Source organism: Oryctolagus cuniculus, chromosome X (genome assembly GCF_964237555.1).
Source record: "Oryctolagus cuniculus chromosome X, mOryCun1.1, whole genome shotgun sequence".
Classification (NCBI taxonomy): Eukaryota; Metazoa; Chordata; class Mammalia; order Lagomorpha; family Leporidae; genus Oryctolagus; species Oryctolagus cuniculus.
The window spans coordinates 5525439-5539468 of NC_091453.1; the positions used below are offsets into that span (position 1 = coordinate 5525439).

Here is a 14030-nt window from a genome sequence, read left to right on the forward strand (position 1 = left end):
TTTCACAAAATTTCAATTTAATCATCTTCTTTACAAGCACAACACTTAAGACTTTTCTCAATACAATTTTAGAAAGTGAAGCAAAAAAATAATCTCCATAGATGCCTGGTCGAGTCCATGCTGAATGCAAAAGGATTTTATTTTTTTCAAAAGTGATACTTCCAAGCTTTTCAATATTCTTCATGGGTCCATTTTGTAAAGAGTAAAGATGGCGGCCGTTTGGGCAATGGCTCATCCAATTCCATGATGCAGAATCCTCTTGCTGGTTAGCCCAAGGCGCAGTAATGAAGCTGGGCATGCCAACTTCTTCTAGAACTGCTCCTCCCTCTCTCCTTGTACTGAGGAAGCCGGCGGCTCTAAGAGGGGAAGACCTCAGCCCTCAACATTCCACGTTGCCAGTGCCCCATGAGGGTAGTCCAGCCTGTCACTTTAATTAACAACCTACTCTGTATACACATTATATAAAACTATATCCTTAGGGATTTTCATGGTGAATAAATAAGAAATCCAAGCACTGATGTATCTCATCCTCGTTTTCATATTAGGCGGCAGGAAATCTGTGAAATCACAGAAATGCTTCCAACACTCAGGGGGTACAGAATGTCTGACGCTGCCCTGGGGAACTTGACACTCACGGCCCTTAGCTCACTGAGACCAGGGCAAGATGTGCAGACACAGGAGTGAAGGGTGTGAGGTTTCTTTCTTCCCTTAACACTGTGCCCAGCCAGGAAGACTCGGGCCCGAGGGCTCTGTAAATACTCGAAGGGCAGCCATGAGTATGTAGGCAAAAGGAAGGCATGGGAAGGAGACGGGAGAAGAAAGACATGCATTTGTAAAACTTCCAATGATCAGTAACATGTGAGGGACTATTTTTTTTTTTGCATCACTCCTTCAGTGTTATTAACTGGCATTCTTTGAGGTTGCGCAAACCTATTCATGTTTAGTAGTTCCACTATAAAAACTCACATCTTCAGGGGCCACTAAGGGACCGCCCAGTCCACCCCATTCCCTGAGCAATCCTGCAAGGGTGGGAAACCAGTTCCACAGTCTAAGGCTGAAATGTTCCTGTGCAGCGGAGATAAAGCAGACAAGCAAACATCGGTTTCCTGGGGAAGGAAAAAGCAATTCCATAAAAGCAAGAGAGCGCCGATGCCTATGCTTTCAACAAGACCCTCCTCCGATTCTCCTGGCCTTGAGGAAGGGGATACAAGTGAGCAAGGCAAATGAGTTCTGTGAGTACGGTTTAAACAGTCACACACACATGCGCACACACGCGGATAACCCCGTGCAGGAAATAATACAACTTTCCCCCCCTTGTTTTCATTTGCATTTTGCTTTTATTTATTTTTGCTTTAATAATGCATATTCTGTTCACACAAAAGGTGCAAAGGACAGGAAGCAAGGGTCCAACTTGGCTGATGAAAAAAAAAATCAAGCAGAGAGGACATTTCTAGTTTCATGAGCAACCTAAAACTAGGAGAAACTGCAAAGTCACGGCCGGCTCCACAGAGCATTCCCAGCCTCACAGCTGTCTCTTCGCACCTTTGGCCAGAGCGAGAGAAGCTCTGAAGACAGCGGCCTCTAGTGGACTTGGGTGAGTGGCCATTTTTATTTACTTATTTCTTTTTTTTCTTTTTTTTTTTTTTCTTTTTAAATCATGGTAGCTGCATCACAAAAGCTCCAATCAAGAGGGTGGTAGAAAGAAGGCACAGATCATTGCAAATACCAGATTTTCTCTTTCTCTGTCAATATCACATCGTCTAGAAGCTCCCATTTCTCTTAGGGTGGTGGGGTTTGCTGGCAGGGGGAGGGGGACAGCTGGGGTCTACAATTGCATATGTAATAGAATGCTAAAAGGGCACACAAAGCGAGGCCGCTCGCTCCTGCCTGTGTGTGGTACACACACTAAGGGGGTCTGTGACAAAACACAATTTTAAAAAATCATAAAATTATAAAGCTTGTAAACGAATAATCTGAAATTACATTTTATTAATGGAAAATATCATCAAAATAGTACCACTATGGACTAAACTGCCTGAGTTTTCGTGTCACATGAGATCTCCAAGTAGAAAAGCCTGTAGCACAACTTGTTCTGCTTAAGTCACAACCAGTGCCAGAGCCAGGACTACGCCAGCGAAGATTCTCCTCTTGGGTGGGATTTGTGTTGTGCTGTCAGGATTTCTGTGCTCATCTTTCGAACAGGGACATGTTGAGGCAAACCTTTGATCTTTTGGCACAAGATTATTTTGGCTGGGGCAGAAAATTTGAGTCTTCGACTCAGGATGAATAATGTGACATCTCACTTATCAAGTATTCATTTTGATTGAAGAGCTTTCTTTATGTCATTCACTTCCATCTGTAAAGGGGAAGAAAGAACCGAACAATTCTTCATGAATTGGCTGGTTTCACAGAAGCTTGAGAGGTAATCAAGCTGGTTGACTGAAAGAAAGTAATCAACCTGACGATCTGAAACGTGAAATGAGCGAAATGATGTCTGAATGCAGAGTCCACGACAATGCTAGAAATGGCATGAACCCGGACAACAGATGCACCACCACGGCGCACCAGGGAACGGCGCACGCTTCAATTCCCGGGCTGCCCAGATGGGAAGTTTGTCAGAAGCAGCAGTAACTGCAGTTCCCTAGCCAGAGGGCGGCGTGGGCGCGCCTGCCATGCTGGACTGTTTGCTAGTTCTGGAGGGCAGGCAGGGCGGCCTGAGGGCGCATCTGTGCGTACCCTGCAGTGGTGCCAGACACTCAGCCGCCCTTTCAGGAAGCAGCAAGGTGGCCACCGGCTGGAGCAGGGCGGCAGGTCAACCTCTGCCCGTGTGCAACACCCCTATGCGCCCTGCTACCTGGCCATGGCAGACTTGGGTCAGAGACGCCAGAGGCAGACAGAGCTCAGATGCCCTGGCAGCACGCGCACAGCCGGCAGGGAGAAATAAAGACACGAAGAGCAAGTGCCGAGGGTGCACAGCCGTGGTCCCTGGATGGAGCCCGCACCATAGTGCCACGCCCTCCGGCAGCTCCCACTCATGAGCCCTCCTGGAAACTGCGGAGGCGTTTGAGATAACATGCCGCAGGGAAACTCAACGAGGGGAGCGCTGAGTGCTGTTCCCTTCCCCAAGACCTCCTGGAGCCCAGGGAAGGACGTGTGGTGAAGCCCACACACTAGTGAGCAAGGAGCCACCGGAAGTCTCCCTGGACCTGCACAGAAGCAACCGTCCTCTGCTTTGCACACTGAAGCCTGACTCTGCCCCTGCCCTCAACTGAGCCCCGGCCTCACGGGCAGCAGCGCCCCGAAGGACCCACCTCCAACCGAAGCCGGATTTTCTTCTCTTCGTCCAGCTCCGACAATAACTGCTTAATCTCTCGTCTGAAACACAAACAGGAAGGAAAGTCAGCAAAAGCCCGGGCTTCTCCGATGAGACATCAAAGACTTCTCAGTGCTACAAAATCCATCGGACCCTTTGACAAAGAAAGTGTGGACAAGACATTGTATTCGGTTTGCATCCTTGAACACTTCACACTTGTTTCCGACAGGCAGGCCTGCCACTACTTGGAACCCCCCGTCCCCCGCCATGTGAAGCCATCACACGGTAGGTCTGGAAATGACCTCTGAGATCCTTCGGTCCAAACCTCTCCATCAAGGAGAAGATGGGGGGACTACGGCCCAAGGAGTGCATTCCAGGTAACCAGGCAAACAGTCTGTCACCTGCCCTCTATTCCTTTATGACAAAATCACTGGTCTGTAAGGCTACTTCGAATAGTTTTTACTGCAGACATTTTTATCATGCCCTCTGTACTTCCTTTGTTTTCAACAGACTTTTAAAAATAGTTATTTATTTGACAAGAGAGAGAAGAGAGAGAGAATATGAGAACAAATGAATGAGTATCTTCCATTTACTGGCTCACTCCACAAATGCCTCCAACAGCTGGGACGGGGCCGGGCCAAAGCCAGAAGCCAGAAACTCTATCCAGGTCTCCCACGTGGGTGGCAGGAGCCCAAGTACTTGAGCCAACACCTGCTACCTCCCAGGATGCACATCAGTAGGAAGCTGGAATCAGAAGCAGAGCTAGGACTTGAACCCAGGCACTTCAATATGCGATAGAGGATGCCGTATCCCAAGTGTACCAAACTCCTGTCCCTCAACAGAATTGCAAATTAATAAATGATTATTGGAGGTTTTTTTTTTTTTTGGCCAGTTCTCACAAAGCCCTATGAATAGTAAGACCTGAAAACTTGGAGGTACAGTAACTGAACTAACCATATGGCAATCATGTCTTAGAGGGAGCAGACATGAGTTAGAATCCACAGCCTCATGCCTCTTCCAACATCCAATAATGAAGTAGAACAAAACTCATCATCTCTCAGAGCCAGGGCTTGACAGGGCACCACAACCATCCAAATACTGGGCAGAGAGCTGTATTCCAACACTCCATTTTACCTTTCCATTTGCAAACTGGGGTGCAAATTGCTTTTAAAAGACTGTGGAAATTGCATAGTGACTGCGGTAGAAGCAATACTGCATTTGCTCACTTCGTACGAGCACCATGAATATCCCTATGCTTGGGACACTGTCCCAGCACTGCTGTCAGCACATTGGGTTATCTGGCATTAACCAGTGTTTGATTCATTACTGTATTTATCCCAGCATACATGATGCAGGCGTATCTCAGTGCACTTAGGGTTTAGAAAAGAAGTAGACGGTGAGATCTCGGAGCCAGTGCTGTGGCGTAGCAGGTAAGGCCACTGCCTGCAGTGCCGGCATCCCATATGGGCGCCGGTTCGAGTCTCGGCCGCTCCAATCCAGCTCTCTGTTATGTCCTGGGAAAGCAGTAGAAGATGGCCCAAGTCCTTGGGACTCTGCACCCACATGAGAGACCCAGAAGAAGCTCGAGGCTCCTGGCTTTGGGTCTGCTCAGCTCCTGCCGTTGCAGCCATCTGGGGAGTGAACCAGTGGATGGAAGACCTCTCCCTCTCCCCTCTCCTCTCTCATAGAAACTATGACTTTCAAATGAATAAACAAATCTTTAAAAAAAAAATGAAGGTAAGATCTCAAGCCAGTGGCACAACCCCAGGGAGACTACGGCAGGTAAAGCCTCGAGCAGTCCAGGCAGGGACAGGTAGCTGGGGAAGGATGGCCAAAGAAAGTCTGTAAAAATGAGTGTAAGACTGCGAGAAGGAAGGGTGATGGGGAAAAGCCAGGGCAGAAGCAGCGAAGTGGCAATCAGCCACTTGGAAGTGAGGAGAGTTGTCAGAGACTTGACTTGAAGGCTGAAAGGAAAGTGCCACCAAGAGTAGACGTAGGACACTGGCAGGGGAGGTCACTGACTCTGGGCATGAGGGCCAGGCTGAGGAAGGAAGAGGGGCCACCATGCAATGTTGATTCAGGATGTGAGATGGGGAAGGACAACCGCGGACAACCGCTGACAGCTGGCGGAGAAACACAGGGTGCAGCAACCCCCAAGCCCAGGTGGCTCTGTGCTCAGAGGCAGGCTCAGGCCATCCTGGAAGTGTAGGCAGGCTCCAGACCCCTCCCAGAAGCTTCAAAGGCTCAAAGCCCTGGACCTAGGCCAGTCTGATTCAGCAATGTTTATGGAGATGATTCAGCAAAGTTTATGTAGATGGCTGAGCACCAGCGATCTGAGATCTCCTGGGGCGATGGGGTCACTGCCTAGGCAAGGACACATGTGGACATGGTTGGATCTTTGGGTACCCAGACATGTGTCCTACAGAATCAGATGGGACAGGGCAGCCTAAGGAGGTGGGGCAGGCTGATTGGATCCAGGAGCCCCTGTAAAGTATCTTCCTGTCAGTTCTGTACATTTAGCTGATGAGTCTCTTCCAGGCAGGTGTAAGTCTAAGAGGCCCCAATTTCATCTGACACACCACCCAGCCCAAGTGGAACAGAACGTGCTTGGAGCCACGTTGCTCAAAGTGAGTACCATGGAACATGTGTCCTGGGAGGCTCTAGCAAGAGCTTGTTCTATGATAGAGCATGTTTGGGAAACACCACATATGCTAGCTTCTCCATCCCTCAATGTACAGTGAGGGTTCTGAGAAGTTCTTCAGGGAAGAAATTAGCTTAACCCAATTATCCCCAAGAGTGTGTGACCACAGAACACTTTGGGGTCCTCCAGTCCTGAACGGGGAGGCAGGTGACAGGGCTCCTGCCAGCCCCAGACGCCCTCCTGAGGGTACAACCGTAGGGCTCCCGCTACATCTCCCACCACTGCGCTGGATACCTCCTGATCCAAGATGGCCAGCTGCCCGGGGTACACTCACCTCCATGCACCCATGAATCCGCCCGTGGTCAGGCCACTCTTGGGAAACCCCAATCATCTTTCCACATCCTACTCAAGCAATCTTTTCTTGAGATGCCTCCCCTGTTTCCCAACTGACCCCTAAACTCAGAGCCTGTTTCCTTGGGGAAGTGCCTCTTACTTCTGCCAGCTCTGTCACTGCCACCAGCATCCCTGGTGATGCTGAGCGCCAAATGAAGAACTTAGGGTTGCTGATGTCAGAGGCAAAGCTGGCTGTTGGCCTTGTTTACAAAGTAGCCCACACACATACTGTTTTTAACGGGGGGATTTTAAGAATCTTCCTTTCCAGCAGCCCGCTGAGAGTGGCAGTCCTTGCAAGTGACTCATCCCTGCACGTCCCGTGGCCAACCTGTGACCTTCCTGCACATGGTAGGCCCACAGTAACGCGCAGCATAATTCAAGTACACATGCAGCCCCCTGGGGTCCACAAGCCCTCCCAGCACCGCTGCCTCCAGCAGCAGGGCGGCCGGTTCGCGTCCTGGGGCAGGCTGGCCAGGCTTTGAGAAGCAGGCCTTGCCGGTGGGAGAGCCACAGTGGAGGGAGCTCCCGGGGTCCCTGGGTACTCACTTCTGCTGGTCCTTCATGGTCTCAATGATGCTCCTCAGCTCGCGGACCTGTGTCCTCAGCTCCTCCACGGCGGCCTGGCCGCTGCCCGCGGGCTCCATCTTTGGTTTTCCTTCCATGCCGAACAGAGATGGGGAGTTGGCTCTGTGTCCAGCTGTTCCCAAAGAGGACGACAGGGCAGAGGGTGCCGCCGAGGACAGAGGGGCTGGCCCTCCACCTCCTGCTGCCATGGTCCCTGGCTTGGGCGGCAGGGACGCTTTGCTGTCGGACACCTGTGATGATGGAAGGTGGGGAGGACTCAGGGCCGGGGCTGGGGAGCTGTGCCTCTGGTCCTGGGCAGTTCAGCCGTCTGCCAGCAGCCCCGGCCCCTCAGCCCACACAGTCCACTTGCTCGGTCCTTCATCCACAGGTCACCAAGGGCTTACTTGGTGTAGCCTTCTCCAGGCTTTAAATCTGACCTTGCTTTGAGACAGATTCTAACTGGCTCCACAGATACCTTGAGATGTCCACTGCTGGCCAGTTGTCAGACTGTGAAGCGAGCAAGACATTGGCCTGGCCCTCAGTGGGCCACAGACAGACAGACAGACAGACAAAGCAGCACACTGCAGCTGAGGGGAAGGTTGCCCAAGAAGGAGGGCAGCACAGAGCAGGCCGGAAGTACATCAGAGGGGCCAACCATGCCAGAGAGAAGGCAGCGGGAAGGAGGAGCCCACAGCCCCACCCTGGAGGAAGAAGCCGTAGGACGCAGGACAAGGGGTAGCTATTCAGCTTGACGACAAGGTCAGAGAGGACAGGAGCAAGCTAGGGAGGGAGAGGATGGCTGGGGCGGTGGGAGGCTGAGAAAGACCACTCGCCGGCCGTGGAAGGGCCTGAGGGCTGGCAGGTCTGGCTTGGCAAAGAACTCCCTGGAGAGTCTCACGCAATGGAAGCTAGGAATGGGGAGGGCTTGACCTGGGTGACATGCCAGAGGCAGGTGCATCCAACAAAGAGTCCGGGACAGGGTTTGTTCCCGGCTCCGGGGTGGGGAGTGGGCATAGCAGATGGAGTCCCTGCCCTGGGGGAGCAGACATTCCCCAGACCAGAGGGATGTCTGTGTTCCCAGGCAGGCTGGGGGGGGGGTCTAGTTCAAGGGCTGCGGGTGGGGCTGGAGGAACAAGGGGTGGAGGTTGCCCATTCTGTGGGAGTGAGAGCAGGTGCAAGGCCCAGATGATTTCAGTTTTAGATGCGCTGAACTTGAGGAGCCCAAAGGATGGCAGAGGGGGCATGCTCAGTGGACAGAGCCGGCGACTGAAAGAGGAAGTAGAAGCCGTGAGGTGGACAAGACAGAAGGAAAAGAGGCCCAAAGTCGGGACCTGCAGGGGAGAAGGAAGGGAGAGCCTTTGGTGACTGGAAGACACTGACGAGAGAGGGGACAGGGCCTTGGATCAGGAAAGTCCCAGACGGACAAAAATGGCTGGGCAAGGAGGCCAGCGGTGCTGCCAAGAAAGCTGGGGGAAGCCCATTCGGTGGCCCACGGGAGACAGGAAGCTGACTGTGGTAGGTCAGTGCCCACACAGGAGGGGGTGGCGCGACCTGCAAGCTGAGGATGCGCTCAGCAGAAACCGAGGAAGGAAAATCGTGGCGAGCTCGTGCAGAAGCCTCAGGGGGAGACAGCACGAAAGAAGGGGTTGGGACGCTTCCAGTGATGGGTGACACCTGCAGTTGCACAGTATCTGGAGCGGATGAGCTGCTGGAGGGCCAGGTGGAAGACAGAGGGGACAGCCGGGGGCGGCCTGATGGGGAGAAGCATCCTATGAAGGGCACCCATTCGGCCAGGAGAGGGCGCACCAGCAAGGGAAGGTGAGTCGGTGGGCAGGTGGGCAGGTGAGGAGGAAGCAATGCACGATAGCATAGGATGTCAGGAGGTGAGGGCTCAGTGACAGGGCAGCAGTTGAGGCTGGTGATGAAGCTTGGCAACGCAGCCACGGGACTCCCTCCAGCAGCAGGCGCCCAGCCGGCCACCCCAGGGCAGGCGCCAAGAAGGGGCTTGGCTGGCACCACGAGGAGGTAGACTCTGGATTCAGGCTGCGCTAGAGCCTGGGCAGAGTGAGCCAGAAGCAGATGGGCCCTCATTCCCTGCCTCCCTGCTCGCCTTTTCTCTGCCAAGTTGCCATTGAGGAAAAGTGCTCTCTGCTGCCAGGGAGAGCCATCCGCCAGCCCGTGCTTTCTTGTCAGCAGGAGTTCTAGTAAGAGGCAAGAGGAACTGACATTCCTGGAGCACGGATCGCACGCTGGAGGTCGGCGAGACAGTTCAAGCCGAGATGGGCTGGCAGGAGCAGTTTGAGAGTGAGGCTTCCGGAGGCGGCCGAGTAACCCCCCGCGTCTCACAGCCCATCCCTGGGGAGCTGGACTGCGCCCTCACTACCGACAGGTGCCCTCATGCCTGAGCACCGCGGCTCGGCAGCCAGAGTGTGAAGATCTGCGCTCTCCTCTGCTTCTTTTCTTGGCTCCTTACCTACTCCCGGGCTCACACCTCTTCCTGCTTCCCTTCCTGCAGCCTTTCACACCTCCTGTGACCCACCAAGCCCTTACAATGACTCACTGCCAGACGCTCTTGTGTTAAAGCTTCTCCCGGCCCGTCTCAGCTAACAAGTACTTTTGGAGCCCTTAGAGAGCACAGGCCACCACACTCCTGATCAAATTAGTTCAAGTGTAATTTCTAGAAGCAGAGAACACAACATAACAGCTCCCGAGAACCGCAGTCAGCTAATGCGATGGAACTGTGCAAATCAGAAATGCGAAACGCCACTGTCCACCAGTAGATGTCACTGTGGAGACACCCTAGGGAGGTGAGCAAGCAGCAAACTGCAGATACCTATGATCACCAGAAAAAACTGGTCTAAATCCAATTCCGCAAACGAAATCTTTTGGCAAATGAAGAATACTTAAGTTTTATGGATAATTGGAATTCGTCTGTTTTATAGGATCAGGCTATGCTTATTTTGTCAGATTTTGAAGAAATTCTACACATGTAGATGTTTAAGTCTGCAAAGAGGAAAGTCCCCCCGTATCCCTTGATTTCTTTGGGCTACTTCCTGCTTCAAGTGATGATACGTTTCTGCATTTGGAAGAAAACCAGTTGCTCGTGTTCTGAGACCAGAACTGCACCTGACTGAGATTTCTCAGTGTGAGAAGATAGGATTTCCAAGTCTTCGTTCATAGGCATTGAAAGAACAGAACCTGTACAGGGTACTCTTTCAAAGTTACATGTAGTAGCTTCATGGTGTTTTATATTCCACAAAATCAATGACTTCAAATAGCTATCCTGTCGCCTGGGCATGTGGTGAAAGTGAAATATTTTTAGACTATAAATTAATTCTAAAACAGGAACTCAAGTCAGCTTTTCTTTCAGGGACCACATTCGTTATTTATATTTGTAATGGTCCAATGCTACTCTGTGACCAGCTCTGAATGTAAAAGACAAGATCTGTGGGCAGAGGGCACGGCATGTAATGCTTTTGCCCTCGGACACCTTGAGGCTTTTGAACTGGTTTTGACCATGGTGGTGTTTGTGTGTGGGGACATCTGTGCCACTGTGTGTGTGTGTGTGTGTGTGTGTGAGAGAGAGAGAGAGAGAGAGAGAGAGAGAGAGAGAGAGAATGAAGAGGAGATCTGTCCACAAGAGAAAATATGGAAAGACCCGACTGAACATGCGCCTCTGGGGTTCTGCCCCACTCTGTACTCTGCGAAGCCTCAGGGGTTCTGAGGGCCACAGGAATCACTACCACTAAGGAATGGTACACACCCGTGCTGTCTGCGCGTCCCTGTGTGATGTATCACCCCTCGTTAGTGCAAGCACGGAAGGGCAGGGACCCCCTTGCCCTGGCTGGTCACTCACTTGGGATATGGCAACAGTCTTGGAAGTTTTCTTTGACGCATCCACTCCTCTGTGTGCAAGTGAAATGTGTTCCTCTTTATCTTCTTCGGGACTTGGGGAGTCGAAGATATCAGGGCTTGAAAGGGAGGACTGGATAAAGCCAAAAGAAAATGACGTCGTCAGAATTACACCTCAGCTGACACCGCGTTCGTTAACATGGCGCCGTATGCTTTTAAAAGGCCTGAGCGCTTCTGCGTTGTTGCCTTGATATAACCCCGTGCGGCAGGGCAGCAAGCGTGCTAGTAGCGGTGCGCGCGAGGGAAAGGCCCACAGCTCGTCCGCGGCAGCACTCGGATGAGAAGCAAGGCTTCCCAAACCAGGCATCTCTCCACTGGCACCAAACCACTCTATGCACATAAGCGTCCACCATCCACCCTTTCCTGCTCGCTCCCTCCTCTACCGTGTGCGCAGGCTTAATGGTGACGTGCCACACACGGTCCCTCGTCCTCGCGGGGCTGACGGCGAATGGGAAGAACACACAGGTCAACAGGAGGCTGCCTTTCCTCCATTCCCTGCTCTTCCTTGGCTCTCTCCCACAATCACTGACTCTGCTGCACGCTGCTGCGCCCTGAAGGATGTGTTGGCGAGGCAACCATTTCCAGGGGCAAGGGACCCCCAGGCATTTCCGCAGCCTGGGGGCACAGCCCTGCCCGCTGGCACAACAGTTCTTACCTACTTGGGTTACTACTGCTCAATCTCTGCCCTCAACACTGCTGACAGTCAACGCTCATTCTGGAGTCTGTATCTGCTGAAGCATGCTTGCAGAATGGGGAATCTTTGGGGTGCATTATGGGTACAAGACGTCTGGCCTTTCTTCCTTACTATGACGGTCACAAAGCTGGCTGGCTGGGACCAATGCACTGGAATTCATTTGGTCATAAATGATTACTGCATTGGATGGAATCTCCATATTTTAGAACAATGTTAATGAAAATAAGCAAGGAATCTTTTTAAATGAAAGAATGTTCCAGAGAAATCTTGGGGTGAGCTCAGGCATCCTCATCTCAATGCCTTTTACCCCGGTGGTAGAAAATAGTCCTACTGAGAATCACCACCTGGTATCATTAGAGAAAAATCAGGCATAATATGACTTACTTCAGTTTAGCTACTAAGATAGAAGCCTATTACATTCCAGAGAATTTTTAAGCAAAATTTCCAATGTAGGAGGAGTTATTTGTTAATCTTTATTTAATCTGAAAATCCAATTACCTGGAATAACTGTCCCCCACTCCCACCCGCAAGTGTTCTTATTGATCTAGGCATTAACTGCTTAACCACCATGGAACGCCCGGATCCTTTCATCATTCTGAGATTGTATTCGAAAAGCCAGTTTCTTCCTTACAACCCATGGTTCTGAGCTGCCAGTCACAGCTTGCTCTTTGAAACTTGTAAGCATAAATAGCTTCAACTGGGGTGAGAGGTCCCCAGTTGGGAGATCATGGCTGGTGCCATTTCCTTCATCATCACCCCCCCCCCCCCCCCGGCCTTTGAGGAGTATGGCCATATCCACTAATCCCAGCTTGCTATGAAAAAGCCAAGGTGCTAACTAGAAGAAGAGGAAATCGGAATTCACTGCTCACGTCTAGATGGGGAGGGGTGGGCACGAAGGGAAAGAGTACAGGGATGATCCTTCTTGAAGACAAATGGGTCCTGTTGTTTTCCGCCTGCAGATAAAACTGCTTTCTGCAAAATGCCAAGCTGCGAGTCACGGTGCCAGCAGCTTCCTGTGGGCAGTGACTGCTAAGAGTGACTTCTTTTTCCCAGCCGTAGCCTTCAGATCTGGCTCAGCGCTGAGCCCATGGGAGACAGATGTCTATAAATGTGACGGTACTTCACAAAGTTCGTGGAATACAAAATTCAAAGAAATTTACCTTGATGCAAAACATTCCTGAGAACTTTGCATAGTTTTTTCATGATATGTGTTTTCCATGAACCTTTTGAAGTCCTCTTGTATTTGCTGAACAAATGAATGACAATGTAGTCTACAAGCCGAGTGAAGATGATACGCCTTTACCTGGTCCCCAAAATACAAACCAAGTCCCAGACAGGGGATGAATGGACCAAAGGTGGGGTGGAGACTGTCATCTGACTCTCTCTGTATTTAATTCTGGAACCACAAGGGAAGAATTTGGAAGGAAAACAAATGAAGGATTTATAGAGATGAAGTAAGACTGAAAATTGAAATAAACAGGTAAGAAGAAGCAATTAGATAGGTTGTATGTACATGAGGCATATTGGGGTGGATGTGGAGAGGTATGAGGCGAAAGAAAAAAGAGGGCATTGACACAGAACTCTATTTAAGAGTGAAAAAGTTAAGTCACTTCTTAAACTCTTTGTCCCAAAAAGGTGCCAATACAGAGATGGGTTTATTTCATACAAATGAGACATATAGGATGACTCCAATCATATTTCCAGAATCGGTAGCTACAAAAGAGGAGGTTGAAATGGAATTCCATTCTCTTCCTTGTAAATGATGATAACCTAGGTGGGATCAGCAATGAGGGGAAAATAGAAAGTATCCTGGGAAACCTAGAAAGATGAATTCCTTGGTGTATCTAGGTGGGGATTATAAGGCCTCAGAGGAGAAGGACAAAGCAATGCAATACACAGAGATAGATAAATATACAGATACCTCAAAAAGTTCATAGAAAATCAAGTTTGACTTATTTTGGTGCAAAAATGTTGGAAATTCCTGCATAATTTTCCATAATGCAAATTTTCCACTAACTTTTGAAGACCCCTTGTATGAATGGATTTCAAATTGTTTTTAGACCAAAATTAATTTCTTCTAATTGCATTTGTCTATGAACTTTCTGAAGTACCCTCACAGACATACAGATTCTCTCACATGTGAATGCATGTATGTGCTTGCGTGTGTGTGAGCATACACACACACACACACATTCCTGGTGGAAGACAAACTTGACCTCTGTAGAGGGGAAGTTTACAACCTGTGACGAAAGCATCCATCGCTTTTTGACCCACTTTCAGAAACTTTCCACCTAAGTGAATAATTTTGGAGCAGTCCCAAGATTTTTCTACAGTGACACTCACTTGAGTGCTGATTATGATGAAGAACTGGGAACAACATAAATACCTCAAAACGGTCCACTGGCTGGATAAACTCCCATCCTCTGGGGTTAAGACCAGTAGGTGGCCATTAAATACAGCATTAAGGAAGAGCTGCTAATGACTAGAGAAAGGAGCATAGTATGGGGGAGCAG

General features: G+C 50.4%; 1 protein-coding gene across 14 annotated transcripts in view; it reads right to left on the reverse strand.

Annotated features, from left to right (window-relative positions):
- Positions 1 to 1317: 1317 nt before the first annotated feature.
- Positions 1318 to 14030, reverse strand: part of SH3KBP1 (SH3 domain containing kinase binding protein 1) — a 382152-nt gene continuing 369439 nt past the window's right edge. For 9 of the 14 annotated variants that reach the window (XM_070067164.1, XM_070067161.1, XM_070067160.1 and 6 more), the window contains 4 exons: positions 10768 to 10896; positions 6894 to 7162; positions 3312 to 3375; positions 1318 to 2356 (listed from right to left, as the gene is read on the reverse strand). In XM_070067164.1, the coding sequence (XP_069923265.1) occupies positions 2315 to 2356; positions 3312 to 3375; positions 6894 to 7162; positions 10768 to 10896 (504 nt within the window). In that variant the 3' untranslated portion in view covers positions 1318 to 2314. The remainder of the gene's footprint in view (positions 2357 to 3311; positions 3376 to 6893; positions 7163 to 10767; positions 10897 to 14030) is intronic. The other 5 variants (XM_070067168.1, XM_070067166.1, XM_070067163.1 and 2 more) reach the window with 1 other exon arrangement.